General features: G+C 45.8%; 1 protein-coding gene across 7 annotated transcripts in view; it reads right to left on the reverse strand.

Moving 5' to 3' along the window:
* Positions 1–12,546, reverse strand: part of CREBBP (CREB binding protein) — a 121,921-nt gene that overhangs the window by 25,219 nt on the left and 84,156 nt on the right. For 3 of the 7 annotated variants that reach the window (XM_044391531.3, XM_044391530.3, XM_044391529.3), the window contains 9 exons: positions 11,114–11,238; positions 10,309–10,497; positions 8,525–8,941; positions 6,736–6,915; positions 5,569–5,758; positions 4,490–4,600; positions 2,020–2,138; positions 921–1,160; positions 374–462 (listed from right to left, as the gene is read on the reverse strand). In XM_044391531.3, the coding sequence (XP_044247466.1) occupies positions 374–462; positions 921–1,160; positions 2,020–2,138; positions 4,490–4,600; positions 5,569–5,758; positions 6,736–6,915; positions 8,525–8,941; positions 10,309–10,497; positions 11,114–11,238 (1,660 nt within the window). The remainder of the gene's footprint in view (positions 1–373; positions 463–920; positions 1,161–2,019; positions 2,139–4,489; positions 4,601–5,568; positions 5,759–6,735; positions 6,916–8,524; positions 8,942–10,308; positions 10,498–11,113; positions 11,239–12,546) is intronic. The other 4 variants (XM_026520444.4, XM_026520441.4, XM_044391532.3 and 1 more) reach the window with 3 other exon arrangements.

The raw sequence follows: 12,546 nt of genomic DNA on the forward strand, positions 1-12,546 counted from the left end.
TCAGACTGTCCAGGCCAAGTTATCAGGGCAAATACTTACATGTCAAATAGTAAAATGCAATATATCCACATTACTGAGATCTTCAAAAAGCTAAGTCAACCTTTTATTAGACTTACTCTCACCTCCAGACTCTTTCTTATGTGGTTACATTTTGAGCAGTTTTGAGCTTAAATTTTTATACTGCAAAAGCGTGCTTTAAAAATAAGAGACCGTGGGCCTATCTGAGTGACTAAGCAGCACTGAAACTGTGGTCCATTTCATCAGAACTTCAGAAAAGAAATAATGTGCCCAGAAATAATGTGCTACGATCAGACACCTTGCCCTAAGACCTTCCTTTTGTCCCGTTAACTCAGAACGCTGGCTCGGTGCTTACCTATTCTGATAGCTGTAGTAGGCAGCGTCACGAGGAATTGTACACAGCTGCTTCCCGTAGCAGCACAAAGTCTGTGGGGAAAACTCATACTGCAAAAACAAAGGAGAAAATACTAAAAATATATCCTAGTTACTGTCACATAATGTTCTAGTTCACTACGGAGGGTTAGATTCAGCTAGTAAAATATTTCCGTTAGTGCATGGGATAGTTTTCTAACAATTTTCACAGCTATTTAGAGACATTTTTGGATTCGATGTGACAGAATCGGTTGCCAAGAGACATTTCTTACAGACAGATAAATGGACGCAGGGGCATCCAGAAAGGCATAACCCAAGGTCTTCCCCAGTAAGCACCTCTGGCTTTGATCATCCATTACGTGGCTTCAGGCAATCAACTGTTTTTACAAAAGCCCAGACCCCACCTGGGTCCTTCCCAGCACACAGTGTGGCTAAAATGTGTAAGTCTCTCATGTCTTCATAATACATAATACCCTCTCTGGCTGGATTAACCAGGGAAGTTCACTTTCCACAAGAAGTTTAAACTGTACCTTTCGTCCACAGCAATATCCAAGGGACTGCATAACAGGGTCAATTTCTTGTTCAAAGACCTCTGCAAGTTTACTGCAGAACTTATAGACCCGCGACGTCTTACGATTATAGAGCCAGGCATTGTTGAACATAAGCCAGACATCGTCCACATACTGCCAGGGCTCTTGGTACTGCCCTGTATCCAGCTTCCGCTTGATGGTGGAAAGGTCCATGGGATTCTTCACAATGTCAAAATAATCCTTAAAGACAAAATAGGCTCAGTCTAGTGGATCCCCCAAATACCAAATGCCAGCCTTATGTACCAGCTTTATGTTAAAAAACAAAATAGAAATAATCAGCTCCAGAACAACTTCCGTTTTTAATAGTAACAAATGGTAACTAAGGAGCAAACGATCTCTGACCTTCCTCTGATTTTATTATCTAAAATTGTAATTAGTATTGTCAAGTGTGACCAAATTATTTCAAAGGCAAAGTTAAGGGCAAAATAATATCAATATATTATTTAATAAAAGAATGGGTTAAAAATGTTTTTTTAATATAGAATTTTTAAAATACGGATTTTAATCCACTGAAATAAAATGGTAAGCACATTTATCAGACATTATGTTTTTTTTTTTTTAGAGATTTACTCTTGGTCCTGGCAAACAAGATAAAATTCCAAGACAAACACAAGAACAGAAACGAAAATAGTGACAATGCTCAACAGAAACCCATGGGGCCGCCAGGGCCCTTACAAGACTCCCCAGAGATATCAGAACAAGGCCCACATGCTTTCTCACTGGGGTCTGCCAGTTCTCCAAATTCCCCCTTTCAGACGAAGGCTCACACAAAGCCCCAGATGGACAACGGGGCTACGGAGGCCGTGCGCCAAGGCAAGCAGGCAGTGCACCCCTGCCACGGACCCCCACGGCTGACAGAACAGGCGGGGAAACACACGTTCCAATCAATGAGACAAAGGTGTATTACTGCTTTGACAGAGAAGTTTTTTTTATAGGAGAAAAATCTTCAAAACAAGGGTTTGTTACCCAATTTTCAGAGATAAAACATGGATATTCTGAGTATTGCTGGTAAGGCTTTATTTTTACTATGTTAACTTACCGGAATTCCTAGGAGCTGGGGGTCTACAGGCTGCCGAAAAGGTAGGGACTCCGGATCCTGTCGATACAACGCTTCGAGGGTTGGCATCAGAGCCTGGCGTAACTCCTCCGGCTTAAAGACTATAGTTAGAAAACAGGAAGTGAAACTACTTATAAGCACTCGGACCCCTCATCCATCACATTTCAAATGGAAGCCTGGCCTGCTTTTGGAAGGCCCCAATCATCTCCACCCCCGCGACCCCCCAAGCTGTGCGACTCCCAAGGGTTCTCATTCACCACAGAGTTCACAGACGTTCTCAAACTACAATTCAGGGCTTCTGAAAACATCATTACATTAGGGTTTTAAAACTGCTTCTATGTCACAAGGCTAAATACCACACTAACAAGTTTGCTTCTTCAATAAAAGGGTTTCCGACATTAAAACTGTGTTGGAACAGAAAATGAAGCTAACTCCCAAATCTGCTTCCTTGATCCAATGGGTGATAATAAAGCAGTTTCCCTGGACGGGGGCCTTCCTTGCTCTGATGAAATTTGTCTGTCCTTGGATGAAGTAAACTCAGACACCTGGGACAAGCTCACAAACAAACGTACACAGAAACAAAATCAAGTATTTTCCCCAAAACTTCTGAATCGCTCCTGCCTATATTTACCAACGCCCATTCCCTCCACCCCTTAAGTCACTCCGTTTCCTACTACACTTGCTGTTGTCACCAATCCCAGGATAAACACTGGCTGCCAAATACATTCAAGACGATACATTCATACAAAGCCCAGTGAGTTTTAATGACCAGGGAAAATGTGTGTAACAACCTATGAAGGCAAGAGGCAGGTCTGTGAAAGAACACTTGTGTTCTGCTGCACCCCACTTCAGAGCTAGGACCGCTGTTGGGGGCCCGTGAGCAGATGCGCCCCACAGGAGCCTCATGAAACACACACACATCCTGCCTTCAGCTAGCTCCTTTTCTTCTGTTTTTACAGAAATGGAGTAGCATTTGGTTTTCTTTGAATAACTCTTTTCCAAGAAAACAATTCTTTAATCGATAGCTTCTTCTTTCTTCTTAGACCAGAGGTCAGCAAACTTGGACCCACTGGCCCAATCTGGCCAGCCACCTGCCTTTGTACAGCTAGTGAGCTAAGATTGGTTTTTGTGTTTTTCACGGAGGGGAAAAAAAGAAAAGAATAATATTTCATGATACATGAAATCAAATTTTAGTCTCCAAAAATAAAGGTTTGTTAGAAGGCAGTTACGCGCCTTTGCTCACACACTGTCGGCGCTGGCTTTCACAGCACCAAAGACATTCTGGCGCACGAAGTCTGAGGGAGCGATGCGGCTCTCACAGAGCGTGTGCCGAGCCTGCTGCAGGCCCATCACCTCCTAGTGGCAACCTCGCACGCATGTCACTTTGGTCAGTCGCTCATTACTACACATTTGTTGAAAACAGCTATGCCGAGGAAAAAACATCTCCAAACTCCTGTCTTTAGCCACCGGCCTGATGTAAAATCACTTCCTCAGTCACACTTGTCACATTTCAAGTGCTCAGGACCTACACGTGGCTAGTGACAACCACGGAGAGCACAGACATGTAACGCTCCTGTCATCACAGAAAGTTCCAGCACTGCTCCAGGCCCTTTCTAAGGGTCTGTGCAATCAAATTTACTTCCATATCATAAAACGAGTTTCACAATAACACTAGGCCATCATTAGCCTGGTGCAGTGTTGACGTCGGCACAAATGGGCAAAAGGAACCACGAGGAAAGTCACTTGCACTGCGCAACAACACAGGCAGCGGCACCAAAGCCGCATCAGTCGTCACCATGCTCTCAACCCCTGGCTACATGTCTTGATTTCGTATGACTAAACGGGAAGCTGGCACCCAGCAGCCCCGCTGCATGCACTGGCAGTCCTGAGAGAAAGCGCCCGTGCATGCAGAGCTGAGAGCGGAGGTTGCTGCTTTTCTGCACAGAGCACGTAAGACTGGGGCAAAGAGGGTTAGACAAGCTATGGTTATTCAGATCTGGGGATGTGGCAGACGTTTTCCCAAAAAGAAACAAAGTGGGCCAGTTACACCAAGGACAACTGACAGTATTTGCTGCCAATGATAAAGTTTGGACTTACATCAAAATTAGAATTTGGAGAACTTGTATCTGTCACATCAGTCTGACAGCCTCCCAAAATTTCCAAGACTTTTTTGAGGAGATTCAAACTGATATTAATCAATGTGATTTTTAAAAATATTGTACAGTGACATCTGGAAAATCTGTTAACTCGTGAGTCAAATTCCAAGATGACCAAAGGATCATGTTATTTGAAAAAAAAAAAAAAAAAAAAAGGACTTAGTCCACCAAACCCTAAGTCCAGAGCTGTGCGTCCGGACTTCACACCGAAATTAATCTTTAGGAAGCCTGCACTTGCTGAGTTCTGGTGTAGTACTACAAAGGAACACCCACAATGATCTGAAAAGGCTCTTAACTCTTTATCAACCGCCTATCTGCGTGGGGCGGGGTTGTCTTCAGGGACAGGAACCAAACATCGCAGCACAACAGAGACGGCAGCATGAGAATCCAGCCGCGTTCGCTGACATCTCCAAGTCACAAGAATGTAAAGAAAATACTGTCACTGCTCCGTTTGTTGTGGGAAACTTGTTTTTCATAAAAATGTGTTATTCATGGATGCCACGTAACAGATTTGTTAAATGAATGTTTTTAAAATTTCTAATAAAATAAATGGCGACAAATAATCCATAAAAATAAAAACTCTGGGGTCCTCAATTTTTAGGAGCATAAACAGGTGTGAGACCAAAAGCTCGAAAGCTTCTGTAGGTTCTCCCTCCCAGTGGCAAAACTATACAATATCAGCCTCTCATGCTTCTCTGTTGTCTTTCCCAAATGTGCCACAAGCAGCCCTTAACTTTCTGAGCCACATTCCCCATTTGCAAGGGTCACCTAACAATGTTCTGACACCCTGTTGACCTCCTTCTGTTGGAACCTCCAATGGGTTCCCTTCAACTCCCTCTGCAAGGCTGGCTCAGCCCACACATCTCAGAGCCCAAAGCATCTTCACTTATCTGCGGCCCTCCCGCTGCCCGAGGCCACTGGGGCCTACTCCACTGCTCACTGTGGGCACAGTTTCCCATCTGTAACAGTGCGCACGTGTGCTGCCACGGTGGTGACTTCCGTAGCACAGCTTTCGGTCAATCTCCTGCTCAAATCTAACAGTGGTTGTCCACAGCTTGCTGAGGAAAGAAAGCCCAAGCTCCTCGGCAGGCACAAGGACTCAGATGCCTCCTCTACTCTGGCCCTACAGTCAGTGACAGCTCATAGGAGAGATGTGCTCCTGGGCTGCCCCTCAGAGCCACGGCTCATTTTTCATTCCCACCGTAAGCCCTGTGGGTCCTCGGGCTGGAGTCTAGCTCCCTGTCATTTCTCAAGAGGTAAAACTTGGGGAATGGCAGGCAGAAAAGATATAAGCTTTAGCTTTTAACCCGCACTGTATAATCACAACATGGTGGAAGACGAGCACAGCTGAAAAGTTCAAGGAAACACGACCTACTTTTTTTGCGCGGCTGTGAGGGAGACGTTGACTGAGAGGCAGCTCCATTAGCGTTGTTCTCTTCTTCCTCTTTAGCTTCTACTTTGACTTCCGGTTTCTTCTCGTCCACTTCCATTGGTTCTGATTTCTGTTCTGTTGTGTCTGTTTCTTCTTTAACTTGAGAAGATCCTTGTAGATCCTCCTCCATCATCTTGAGAAAAACAGAATTACAGATAATGATGTGTGAATATCAAAGACCTTTACTCTAACTCAGCATCAGTGGAAGTCTCTCAACAATTTATCTGGGCTCGTCAAACTGTCCCCTACTCAGAGCCGCATTTACCATCCCGTCCTCTCCCCCAGGGAGGAGCGGAGCATTTGGGGCCCAGTGAGTTGCCTTCATAGAGCACCCCTGCAATTAGAGTCCTGATTTAAAAATTTCACATGCTAGAGTGCTTAAACGACACTGCAGACACAGGCTTCATCACCTGCTCAGCAGTTTCACATACAGGTACTCCTAGTTTGGAACAAGAATCTCCCTGAAAATTGGGGAAAAACCAAACTGCGCAGAGGGCCAGGCAGGTGAAGTAAACGATGCAGCAGGAGGTGTGTGAGCCAGCAGGGGGGAGCGGAGGCTCTGGCAAACTGGAGAGCCCGAGCCCCATCTCGAGGCCACGGCAGAGGCTACCACCCAGACTGCTGCCATAGGAATGCAAGCAGAGTGCTGACAGGGCTTCTCATCTTCAAAGAAAAGCCAGAAATTCAGTTGTATTTATAATTCCTTATTTTTAAAAATATTATGTGAGCCAAACAAAACATGTCTATGGGGCCGGATCCAGTTTCCAACTTTTGCTACAGGTTAATTAGTGAACGAGCACACCCTTGTGCAGTGTAACTCTGCACCACTACGTAGGAATGAAGAACGGCAGTGAAAAGTCACTGGATGGTTCAGTCATTTAAAATATAAACCAGTATTCTTATTTCTAGCAAAATAAAGTAAAACCCATACCTAATACCCCAAAATAACCACTCTACTTTTAACCTATATCCTCTCTGAACCCGTAATCAAACAGGGTATTAAAGCAAAAAGCAGTGTCATCCACGGAGGACCCATGGTGTCTCCCCTTAGACACCTCAGTGGCACTTCTGTGTGCTGCACATCTGCTCACGCCCTGGAACGGCACCTACCGCAGATCCAGGCTCCCCCTTGGATTCACTGGCGTCAGGCTCAGTGTCCTCGGTCTTGACCTCTGCCTTCACCTCCAGCATTGGTACATCGGGTCCTGGCTGCTGGGAGTTGGTTTCGGCGCTCGCCACCGAGGAAGGAGTGGGGACCCTGTTATCGATGCTGGCTGCTGCCTGGGAAAGCTGTGGAGAAACCAAAATTATTTATCTCCGTTAATAAGACAACAGAAATGCTATTAAACTCTGTTCTTCACTCAACATACAGTTTCATGTTAACATTTCTCAACACTAACCTAAAAGACATCCCTATTTGAGAGACCTGCAGAACACAAAATTTAAAACGGGAGTCCCAGAGGAAGTCAACATCATGCAGAAAAACAAAGAACTTCCTACCAAGAATCCAGAGATGGAAGAGCAGGGCTTTCCACATTTTGATATAAGACTATTTTCTGGAAGTTTCTACCTAAGTCAAAATTAATTCCTTCCAATAAGGCCATTAAAGTTTACTGTAAAAGGCGGAATTATAGATACAGAAGTGCACATGTAGGAAGGGGGAGAAAGAGCCTACGCGGAACAAGAACGTGTAATTTGCCTGTCATAACTGCAGGGGCCGTGGTGGTGTTAGCGGTGGGAGAGTAAGCAAACATCAAGGTAAGGAACCACCACAAGAATTCTCGCTTTTCAAAGTCTTACTAATAGTTGTGTTTTTTTTGTTTTTTTTTTTTTAAAGATTTTATTTATCCATTTTGGAGAGAGAGGGAGAGCCCAAGCACATTGGTAAGTCAGGGGAGGGACAGAGGGGGAGGGAGAGGGACAAGCAGACACTGTGCCCAGCTCAGAGCCCGACACGGGGCTTGATCCCACGACCCTGAGATCACGACCTGAACCAAAACAAAACTTGGATGCTCAAATGACTGAGCCATCCAGGTTCCCCTGCCTCATAGAGTTCTAATTTAAATAAACAAAAGGGAATATAAAATTACAAAGGAATCTTATTTAAAAATAAGAAATATAAAATAAGGGTAAATAATAAATACACTCCCTGTGGAGAAATACATACAGTACTGTTATCTTGGGGGTGTTAAGATTTATTCTGATATTTTATAAATAAATATCCTCAGTCCCTAAGAATAAAGTTAATGTATTTCGGGGGGAAGAATAGTTTCTAAGTCAGGCTGATATGAAAACGGACGTGAAGATTTCAGTGGTAACTGGGGCGCGGTGTGGGGGGGTGGCGAGCGGGCAGCCTACAGCTGGGCACTGCCAGCACGCAGGTCCACAGAGGACGGGGGGGAGGGGGGCAGACACGAGCCACAGGAAGTGCTAACCTGGGTCTGCCATTTTATCCTGAGAAGAAAAGGCTCCAGGTCTGGAAATAAGGCTGACAGGCAAGTCAAAGCACATGCAATTAGGAACGTGACTTGTTTACCATATCCTCAGAATGTTAAGAGAAAAACTACTGTAACTCAGAGGACACCCACCTAGGACAGATAAGGGGGAACACATGGCTCCTATGTACAGACAGAGGACCCACGTATGATTTCTTTATAACTACTGATTTCTGAAAACTCGTTTAATCACAGAACGTACTCTTAAGTCATGTCCTGCCAAACACAAACATGGCCTTTGGAGCCCACGTCGGAAACAAAATACAGCTCATATGGTTTGATTAGGGGACAGATACTTTCCGGGGCTGCACCAAAACACTAAGGCAACTTTGCGACAGGATTTATTTTTATGGAGATGTTCTCGATCAGCAGTCTCTCCGCCCAAAGGCAGACTGCGGGCTCACCGGTGTGCCAGGAGGCTGGGCGTGCACAGGTGTCGGCTGTTGCTGTGATGACTGCGGGGTGGCCACAGACGGGGGCTGGACTGGGGTCTGAGGCTGTGGGGTCACCTGGGCCTGGGCTGCTGCCTGGACCGTAGGGGTGCTCTGGGTTTGGCTAGCACTGGGCACTGAGCCGGGAGTCGGGGTGGGAGTCTGCCCGGAAGACGACGCGGGAGTCGATGGCTGGGTGGGAGCTGCTGGCTGGGGAGGGGTCATCCCAGGTGCCGTCGGGTGCTGGAGAGATGGCATGCCAGCGGCCGTGGAAGCAGGAGGTGGCGTCTGGTGCAACGGTGACTGTGTCACTGGTGGGCAGGGCAGCTGGCTGGCCTGGGGCCCAAGCATGTTCAGAGGGTTAGGAAGAGCAGCACCAGGCACCTGTCCCTAATAGAGGGAACAGAGTTTGTTAAAATTATTTCCCCAAGGGAAAACGTGGCAACAGATTTGAAGAATTAAATGCAGGAAAACCTAACCATGGTTTCTTGGTGAGGTCTGCTGGTTTTAAGGGAATGTGCCATTTGTAAAACTTCACCCAGATGTACATTTAAAATAACACATGCTTTCCAGTAAAATTCATGCTATGGAATGTTTCTCATCCTGTGATTTATAGAACCGTTGAAACCTCTGGCTTAAACTAACACATATCCACTCAGCTTACTAGCTTTATGCTCCAAGACATCTACCCACAGCTTAGACCACTGAAAAAGCTATTTCTCTTTTTTTTCAAGAAATGAGTTACTGAAACACTGGAATGTTTCAGTAAAGTGATTTCCAAATGGGGTCATACTTCGCAATTATTTGTGGACTTTTAAAAAAAGCGATTCCAAATCACTGCTCTAGAGCAGGGGTCTGCAAACTAACGGCCATGGTCCAGCCCAGCCAGCTGCCTGTTCCTGTAAGAACGTTTCAGGGGAACACAGCCACGCCCACTCATTCGTGGGTGAATGGATATGCCTAAGGCTACTCCGCAACAGGGGAGCTGAGTACTTAAAACAGATGCTGCGGCCCACAGAGCTGAAAATATTTACAGGAACAAGTTTGCTGTTAATGAAGAATTAATAAATATCTAGTGACTAAATGTAGTGTAGTCAATGACCTTTTCTCAACATTACTTCACGTAAAAACTGAGAACAGGAATACTGTCTTCCAGGGGAAGATCCGGCCTATTCTAAACACATGCACATGTGTATACAACAGTGATTCCATGCATGACAATTAACAATTCTCCAAAGGGGGAAAAAAGGCACTAAACTGAATGGAAAATAGTTCTCGTCAGCTTTAAACAGAATAATTAAAAACACATTCGACAAGAAGAGAACTACTCAATCAATGCAGTTATCAGACTTCACCCAGGATGCCCGAAGAGACCGGCAATAGGACACACCAACCAAGTCGCCAGCCGAGTTCATGGGGCCTGTCCTCACTCTGTAATATTTAAGGTCTCTCAGGATCACATGTGAATTTAAAACACACAACTTAAAACCAAGAAAATGACAACTAAATACCCGAAAACCAAAACACAAAGCCCACGAACCAAAAAACCACAATCCATTCCACTTTGGTATGAAGTTCACCCAGAGATGATAAGAGTAATTCTAAAAAAGGTAAAAATAACACAACAAAATGGGGGTAAAAAAATCAAGAGATGCTCATACGTAATACTGAAATGTGTATTCTGGAATTCTCATCTCCGCGAAATGAGACACGCTCGAGTCAGGAGGAAGCTGGGCCCCGTCCCGGGCGCACGGTACCTGTGGCACGCCTGTCTGGGCCGCCGGCTGACCCATGCCCACGCTGTTCACACTCATCGCCCCACTGGAGGACTGGAACTGGTTCTGTGGCAGGAACTGGTTCTGCGCAGGTGCCTGGGCCATAATGTTGTTGGCGTGAGCGCCCATCATGTTTGGAGGCTGAGGCATTCGGGAAGGAGAAATGGCCATCTAAAAGACAATCGTCAGCAAGAGATCAGAGGACAAGGTCCAGAGTCTTCAAGATAAACTAGGAGAGACAGAACTCTCTGAATCCTCCCTTCCCTGTGGGAAGAGAACCACCACTCATTAAGACCTTCTCGCTCCTAGGCACTTTGTGTGCTTTCTCATGCAAGGTCTCCAAGAAGCCAATTTCAAATTTATCTCTGAATAGAGATCAGCATGCTATACTTTAAAGTTCAAAATATGCCTTTTATGACTTCTTTGATGTGTCAAGAAAGCAGCCTCAGGAGAGTAATAAGCTCCAGGAGTCAAGGGATGCTGTCAAGCATCTCTGAGCAACATATCTGAGACTGCCTGCTCCAACCTCAGAACTTGTGTCTCCTCACACAGTCACAAGTCCCTATGAATTTATCATCCCAATAAAAATAAACAATGGTCAAATAATTCTCCTTTGTAGTCACGAAGACCACAAAGAGAGGGAGAGAGATATGAAGTAAATGAAGCATAACCAAATCCATATGAACAAGCACCACAGGATCCTTGATCTACAATTTCACTGTGTAGAGAAATCTCCTTAGTCGAGCAAGGCCTTCTCTGCACAGCTGGGGCAAACAGAAGCACTTACCCCGGGAACGGAGCCCATGCTGTTCATCGGGACAGAGTGGTTCATGGGGGATGCTGCACGCGGTCCCATGGGAGCTTGTGGCAACTGTACATTCCCCAAGGACATTGGGGTAAATGAATTCATCCCTGTAAACGCACCCACAATGGTTCATTAGAAAAGGCACCCACAGGAAAACAGAGCTACAGCTCGCCAAACTCTAAGCAAAGTAAGTTGGAACACATATGCAAGACATACAACAGAAATCACCCAAGAACTCAGAAAAGATGGCGATGTAACACTTTTCAAATATGGAAAAATGGTACTGACGTGGCGGTGGTGAGAGTGCTTTGGTGGGGTGGGGGCACGGCAGCATGAGGAGACCAAGAGAGAAAGTCAGGTCAACCACCAATGAACGAGGTGGCGCCAAGGAGGCGCTCCTACCCTCCATGGAGGAGGTGTTGGCTAAGGCCAGGGCACCCATCTGAGCCAGCCTCCCCAACATCTTCCCGAGCACATGGCTTCCTTCTCCTCTCCTGCAGGAAGGCCTGCCCCATCATCCCAGGCCTCCTGGCTCTTTGGCTAGGTTTACATTTATTGTTAGAAACTGGGATAAGACTCAAAATATGGTTTTAATTTTGCAAGCATGTAAAGTGTTTAGAAAGTGCCCAGGGGTCAGCAATTCTCAATCCCAGCTTCCTCTTTCCAGACTGGCAAGCTCTCCTTTTCGTGGCTACCTTCCCCTTCCAGGGGTGTCCACAGCCCACAGGAATGTCACACTATGAAAGACACCTCACCGGCTGCTACACGTCTCTGGACCGTGGTGTCTCATTCTTCCTCACTTCCCACCATACTCTGTAAACTCTGCATGTACACCAATGCTGGTTTAAGCAAGTCTTAGGACCTACACTGGGAATCTAACAGAATTCTTGAGGTGCCGCCTTAACACTGGCATAGACCTGAGAAGATCTCAGAGAACATGTGCCTCCCTCAGCATTACCTTCAAGGATACCTAGAAATGTCACCCTAAAAAAACCAGTGCCTGGATGGGCACAGGAGGACTTTCTGGGAAGGCTATAAGCTTCCCCCCTCCTCGAGGATTTCATGTAAGAGAAAAAGGCAGTACTGAGCAACAGCACCACAAAGAGCCCCTCTTCACATAGACGGAGATGCGGTGGTAAGGGAGGTATGAGTGCTTTGCTATAAAACTCTTCCAGTACCCTGCTCAACAGCCCTCCTCAGATCCCAGATCAGCCCCATCTTCCATGTCATCCCCTACGCAGCATTCAGCTACATTCAAGGCTCCATTTCCCTGACTTCTTGGTTTCCTTCACTCTCATATCTTGTCTGTCCATCAAAACAAGTCCCTGAAGTTTCTCCCAAACACCAGTTTAGGTAAACTGCCTCTTCGGTATGCAATTAAGATCACCACAACTTTCTTCAAGTTTTTTATTTAG

The sequence above is a fragment of the Ursus arctos genome, unplaced genomic scaffold (genome assembly GCF_023065955.2).
Source record: "Ursus arctos isolate Adak ecotype North America unplaced genomic scaffold, UrsArc2.0 scaffold_2, whole genome shotgun sequence".
In the NCBI taxonomy this organism is placed as follows: Eukaryota; Metazoa; Chordata; class Mammalia; order Carnivora; family Ursidae; genus Ursus; species Ursus arctos.